This window comes from Dendroctonus ponderosae, unplaced genomic scaffold (genome assembly GCF_020466585.1).
Source record: "Dendroctonus ponderosae isolate FM_Combo_2020 unplaced genomic scaffold, Dpon_F_20191213v2 Dpon_F_20191213_1, whole genome shotgun sequence".
NCBI classification, from domain to species: Eukaryota; Metazoa; Arthropoda; class Insecta; order Coleoptera; family Curculionidae; genus Dendroctonus; species Dendroctonus ponderosae.
This window is the reverse complement of record NW_026017110.1, coordinates 4,521,308-4,528,199: the sequence shown is the minus strand read 5'-3', so window position 1 is coordinate 4,528,199 and position 6,892 is coordinate 4,521,308. Positions and strand designations below refer to the sequence as shown.

Below are 6,892 nucleotides of genomic sequence, written 5' to 3'. Positions count from 1 at the left end.
ATCATTTAATGAGTCCAGGTCAATCTTGATTAAGGTTCTGTGAACTGGACTCAGGATCTTTTAAATGTTTAGCGAGTTAAAACCGGAAAACAATTTGTCCGAGTTCCACTTACCCATATGGGGCATGGATATAGATAAAACCCAACGGCTTGACCGGTTGTAGCAAACGGGAATAATCCTATTAAGGATAGAATAATTATAGTGCGAATTCCTCAAATTTTTATACGACTTAAACGAATTTTATAACATGGGTCGATATTGTTCTTTCTCGATTTATTATGTTGACATCAGTTTATCCATTGTTACGTAAAGGAAGTAAATTCAATATTCTACATTTTACGAATGTGGTAAAAAACAGAAGAAAACCTGCACAAAAATGCTGTTTTATTTATCTCAAACTCAATTCATTTTTATTTAGAATGGATGTGTTTTTTTTATTTCTAAAGAGAACCTCAAAGAATCCTAAAGAAGAGTAAAAAAAATATTCAACAATAATATTGACAAAGATTCAGGACAGTGCTAACACTGACATTACATGAAGCTGATTAATTTGTCGAGCTCTGAGGTCATGAAGAAGAAAAAATATTTTTTCCCTGACGGCCTAAAATCCCGAAATACTCACATTGTTCCAAGAAATAGCCGCCAAATCTTAACTGATCTGGTATAAAATATTTTAAATAAACATTTCATGGGAACTGAGCCACTTCCAGACCAATCGGAAGGTGGTCCGCCAGCGATTTCTTTTAAATTTGTGTATATATTTTTGGAGTAGGTATTATTAATTAAACATGGTTTTTAATGCTTTTCACACCGTCGATGGTCTTGCTTGTAAACTTGATTACTTAACCGACTAGATTGACTTCAGCAGTATTTAAGAGATTAGTTGTGCCTGCCATCACACATTGCGACCCAAGTTCCAAGGTGATTTGCATATTTGTCATAATTCAATCAAAGACCATGTTGCTCCATTAAGAATTTCTCGCACATGCCAAGAAGCCTGACTGATTTTCGTTAAAATTCCCGGTGCATTTTGGCCTAATTCAAACGGGAAAATCGAAACAGTAAACCAAAGTTGGGCAGTCAGAACTGAAGCAAAATATCAGTACGAGCCACTTTTCTAGGTGCAGTCATCAGACCGCAAAACGGAAACAGCGTATAATTAATCCCAAAGAATGGACGGAAATAATGGGGGGCAGGCCGGGGGGAAATTGGGGCTTTTTTATTGGCGCGCCGCCAATTGTTGAATGCTGGCAAAGCAAAACCTACTACCATTCTATGTTAAGTTGTTGTAACTTGTGCTTGTCTGAAAAACACCATGTAAAATGGGAATTTGTGCTTGTGGTGGCCGATGTGCGTACGATGGAACAACATGGAGTGCTGATGGTAACTAGTAACTTTTTATTCAACTATCAATTTGGTCTATTAAAAAAAACAAGAAAAAAAGCAGAGAAGCGAGTAATTCTCTAGCCATGATGGAGGCCAGAGGTTTCAGCTAGGCGTTTTTCATGATTCACAACGTTTCGGTTGGCAAATCCCCATCCCCACTGACTATTTATCAGGAAAATGTCGCCTTTACTTAAGTAAATTCATGGTGATAAGGCTAAAATTCATAATGAAAAAGTTGAAGGAATGATTTATCGTAGAAAATCGACCAGTTATTTGAAATGAAAGTATTGCGTCATCGTTGAATGCTTAAAACAAACAACTGCTGTTTGTACTAAAAGTACAAGCAGTTTTGGTTTTGCGTGAGAAGCCATATAAAAGAATTGAGGGCCTGATAGCAACCATTGTTTTGCAAATGAGAAACATGTCAAGATAGCATTATCATTTACATTGAAACTAAGTCACTTTCCTAGTGAACGCCAGTTGACTGGTTTGCAATGCTAAGTGGATTTTTTTTTGATAAATTACACGGTGAAATTGCAAAAACCGTGATAACTAATGGACGACGCCACTGGGTGTAGTATTGATCAAAGCGACGCTCGCGTCGGCGTCGAATCGCCTGCAGGCGCTCCCCTTTATTACTGCAAATGCATTTTTCCGTCAAGGGAGCCGCAAATAGAACGTCGCCGAGAAAAATCCTGCTGCAATGCGTTTCCTGCAGCATTTGCCACCGATCTCGCCTAAAATCCAGTTGTGAAGTGCCTGATAGTGGACTGCATTTTACTGGCAGCAGGATTTTTGGTATGTATTTTCGAAAATATTCACCCAAAAGTGTAACCCATTTTGATATAAAAGCTCCGCTTATCACTAAAACACACAGAAAACTACCCCTAGCTTATCAAGAACGGAAACGAGTGTGGGTATTTAACTAATAAACGTATTCGATAATGATCCAAATTAAATAAATACGTGATTGTTTTAATTGCGATTTTGGTGGCACATGAAAACACTTTCCAGTGGTGCTTTAATAGTATGCAACTTACTGCAGTAGTTTGTCGGCAGTCGGTGTTGCAGGAAATTCATGTGATAGATTGTGTCGGCAGGACAAACAATAGTGGGTACGTGCTTTTCATCTTTGTGCTCTACGTCTATTGAAGCGTTTATATTTGGATCATTTCCTGCTTTGGTTCTGGAACCCAGCAGGTCTTTGTTTAGTTGCGTTCGAAGTGATTTTCTTTATTCACTGCACTTTCTCCACTTTCATTCTGTCGATATAGACAATACGTATTCATTTACACTGCGTCGCAAAATTAAGTTGCACTTACTTTGGATTGTGAATATTTTCTCAATCGGTTATCCGATTTGAGCAATGTTTTTATTGAACCGTGTAGCTCTATTCTTGGACAAAATTTAAGTTATGGGATAAGCCAAAAAATGCAATTCTTGGTCGAAGTCTAGATCCATCTGCTGTCAACATCAGGTAGCTCAGGCAGAAACAAATATACGGTGTTATAGCCTTCTGAGTCATCTTTAGTCGTCTGTTTACCTTGAGCCAATCCAAAAATTTTAATTTTTTATGACCGGTCACATTTTCTGCACAACATTCATTTAATTAAACTTTTTTTATTCCAAAGAGAGCTGTGCAAACAATTTTGTTTATCTCTGTTGATTTAATTCTGTACAAAACAAGAATATCTTATCTTTAGTAAAACAAGAACTTTAACAAAGAGTGACAAATGTGGTTAACACGGCTTTTATGCCATAAATCTTCTTAACAAATAAAAAAAACGTTTGGCGTCGAAAATATAACCGGTAAAAAATATATCACGAATAGCTTCGGATAAACAGACTATAACAACCTATACTTTTTTATGTCTGAGCTCCCCGATATTAATCGCAGCAGCAACTTTGAGCAAAAAAATGAGACAATTTCAACACCCTCTACAAAATGTAGATTTAGTGTATTGGCGTATTTTGCAACTTAAATTTTATCTAAGAATGTAGCTATGATTCGATAAACAATTATTCAAATCGGATCACCAACTGAGAAACTATTCACAACCAAAAGTTAGGGAATATTTCAGCTCTGCGTAACGTTTGCGGCGCTGTGTATCTATCTAATATTGAATTGCTTTCTTGTGTGTGTTTTATTTGCAATTTTCGTCAACATTCTCAACTCTTCAATGTTTCAGTATCAGGTCCTTGATAGTTTGCATGATTTTTACTGAGAATCAGCGTCTTTAACTTGTAGAACATGCACAACTGTAGTCAAATGACAAATTCGTAGTTTAAAAACATTTTAATATAAACTATTTCCCTGGGTTGCTTCGATTTCACAAATTATTGAAACTGAAACTCGGGAAAATAATTTATATCAAAATTGGAAATACTGTCCGGAAAACTTGCATGATTTAAAACAATAAAATAACAGTGAGAAGCTGATAAACCAAAACCTTTTCAAGGTCCATCATCGAATGATCTTGACTAAAGTTTCCAATGTTCCCACCAAATTCACTTCTGATCCAATTTCTGTTATCAACCGCTCTTGAATGACATAAATAGCAAGATTTAAATGCGTTCCTGAATGACGTTAAATCTTCAACTTTAGGTAAAATTTGAATAGAACTTAAATGTTTGAAATCGTTTCAACGCTTTTACCAGTAGTAGCAGATTCAAGCGATTTATTCAGCTCTTAAATAACGTTTTACGGACAGCTAATTTACTTTTGCAGAAAAGCACGAGCTCTATGATAAATTTACTGTTTTTCTCAAAAACAGTTAATTTTACGAAAATAAACTAAAAGTACTAAAATCTCGTAAATGAATCAGTCTATTTAATGTTTTTTTTTCTTTAGCTTTGAGTGTTGCAGCAGCAAGTCTTTTACATGGCTGATTCATACTTATTTAACAAGCACAAAGTGACGTTTTTTAATTAACGTTTTCGAGCTTAGCTCGATTTCGATTCGTTTTCGAGCTTAACTTGATTAGTGATTAGTCGTGCACAGTAATTTATGTGATTGTGTTACGAAAATCCATTGATTTAAGCAAAAAAATTCCGAACACTAAAATGTTCCATATTAAACGAATTAATGTTGAGTAGTAATTGGTTCAAGCTATTTAATCAACACTTAGAAAACGTTGAACTGGAAGTTTGCTGCAGCTTGGATACAGGGCGTGCACACGTTGAAAAGTATATCATTTTGATTAACGACCCTGCACTTTATGACAATCAATGTATGAAATGAAAAGTATGAATTGTTGAGCATTCTATATTTGACACGTTCAAGTACATGCGAGATTTTCTTGAAATGAGGGAACACTTTTATTTTTATTTCCTAAAAACTATTTATTTTACGAATATTATCGACGCATTCTCAAAGTCGCAGAATTATTACAATTTTCGGAACCGACTGTTTTAAATTGCTTATATTTACAGTTTACAGGCAGTCCGAGCGCTTCTAAAATTAATAAAACCAATTCCATTTTTTGGAAATAAATTTTTCTTTTTGAATGGGTACATCAATCTACATGTTAAGTTGATGATAAGTACATGTATTGGTTTTAATCTTTGACTTTCCATTATCAAAAGGAGGATTTCTCGAAGAGGAAGTTTCGTTTAGTTTTTCCATACAGGAACAATGTTGGAAAAACACTCGCTATGGGCGAGTTGCGGGTAGTTTAGTCTGCAACTAACAGTTACAGTTATCGTTTTGTAAAATGACTAGTTTTGTTAGAAAAACCTAACGAACAAACTTTGAAGAAAATTACAAATTATTGCAAGGAAAAAATAATGAATTTATGTAGTAAGTATAATAGAGAATATTATTAATTTAATAATATTTTTTTAAAATCAGGCTTTCTGAAAAATGGAAGGTGATCAATTCAGAATTTGCAAAATTTATAATTTCTCTGAAAAATTAAACTGATACAATTGTGGGGAAAGTTTTCGATTCTACAATATTGCAAAAGCGACTTTTATAAATCAAAAATATATTGTTCTTCTTAAAAACTTTTCAAAAGTTGATATTGGTGTGGGTTTTCATATTAAGACTCCAGCAATCTTTTCAAATAATACCTTATCATTCTCTCAAATTCTTCGTCTTTGGGCAACGACTAGTTTTGGGGCATAATTCGCAGATTTAAAAAATCTTTAGTTTAATAACACTTAAAGCTTGCAAAGAACTGTTGGTGAAATTGATTTCACAAGTGGAACTTTTTTCAATTCAATCGAACACATTTAGAATTTAGTGTTAAGTTACCTCACAAAATGTGTATGAAAAATCTAGCCGAAACTCCAAGCAAAAATGTCTTCAACTCAGAGGCTCAACGTAAGTCCAACGACGATAATTGAAACGGCCATTAATCAAAACAGCAAAACAACTTATTATTTATAATCATAATATTGAATACACTGCACATGATACAGTTTATCAAGGTCCACTGTTTTTCTATTAGCGGAACTTTGTGCACGATAATTGAACTTATCGAAACAGTTGTCGCTCAATAGACGCCCGTTATCAAATGAATCATACCTACTGCGTATGGCTGACGTGAAAACAGTGGCAGGAACTTGATTAAAAATGCCGAATTCCTGATTAAATTAGCCCCGATTTCCATTGCAGAATTATGTCCGAATCCATTCCACAACGCTCCAAGAACAAAGTGTGTAGACGTTTGATTTTCGATGACGATGACGCTCCTGAGAAGCAGCGTAATGAAGACCTCGACCATCTGGATCAGCTAGTGGATTTGGAAAAATTGAACGCCACAGAGAAAAGTGAACAAATGTCGCGGTGGAATTTCGATTTTGATAACGAAAGACCCTTGGATGGCGACTGGCAGTGGGAACGAGTGTCACCACCTAGTCCAATCCAACAGCAGGAGCTGATTAAGACTCTGGAAATGGAAAAAGAGGACAAGCACAATGACAGAACTGTCTAGTCCCGATTAAGTGAGCCTGAACATTGCCTCAATACCAATGTGCAATTATTTGTATTAATTTTTAGTAAGAGCTAGTCAATCCACCAAGGGCTGTCTAATAACTTATTTATTTATTGTCTCTATCTTTGTAGGATGTACTTGTCGGTAAACATGCGCCAGTATTTTACCTCATACAGCTAAATGAACCAAAAATCATGTATATAAGATTAGCAGATAAGTAATTTCATACATATGATAAAATCAAGATATTTATTGTGCATTAGATAGTAGTATTTGTTTTCAGATAGAAAATTCACAAATAAGAAATGTTTGTAAAAAGATTATCTAGTTTTCCTTTACAATTAGCCTACGTGACGTGCAGGTGTTGAAGGGACTTTTCAATGGTTTAAGATCCTAGGGAGGATTCCCAATCCTAAAAACAATGCAAATTTCTCTAAAGGTTGGTTGTTTTGGGAGTCCTTTGGAAAGCTTGATTTAAAACTGCGCTTACTACTGAGTTAAGTGGAGCAAGACCTTTACAATAAACGTTGAAAGACTCATTTTACGCTAACTTTCCTAGAAAAAACTCT

General features: G+C 35.1%; 1 protein-coding gene and 1 long non-coding RNA gene across 5 annotated transcripts; one reads left to right on the top strand and one right to left on the bottom strand.

Annotated features, from left to right (window-relative positions):
- Nucleotides 1–1,267: 1,267 nt before the first annotated feature.
- On the top strand, nucleotides 1,268–6,643 carry LOC109533541 (cyclin-dependent kinase inhibitor 1B). 4 transcript variants are annotated; one of them, XR_002171538.2, is made up of 3 exons: nucleotides 1,275–1,383; nucleotides 2,049–2,184; nucleotides 6,005–6,643. XR_002171538.2 is itself a non-coding variant. In XM_019898877.2 (2 exons), the coding sequence occupies exons 1-2, from the start codon at nucleotides 2,416–2,418 to the stop codon at nucleotides 6,321–6,323; spliced, it is 405 nt and encodes a 134-aa protein (XP_019754436.1). In that variant the 5' UTR covers nucleotides 2,400–2,415; the 3' UTR covers nucleotides 6,324–6,643. The 4 variants fall into 4 exon arrangements, 1 of the variants encoding a protein (XP_019754436.1); XR_007280755.1 differs by lacking the exon at nucleotides 2,049–2,184 and having other exon boundaries at nucleotides 1,268–1,383; XR_002171537.2 differs by lacking the exon at nucleotides 1,275–1,383 and having other exon boundaries at nucleotides 1,391–2,184.
- On the bottom strand, nucleotides 4,874–5,867 carry LOC125503347. The gene is made up of 2 exons (XR_007280758.1): nucleotides 5,642–5,867; nucleotides 4,874–5,071 (listed from the first exon to the last, which is right to left on the bottom strand). It is a non-coding gene; the product is annotated as an uncharacterized LOC125503347 (long non-coding RNA).
- Nucleotides 6,644–6,892: the final 249 nt, after the last annotated feature.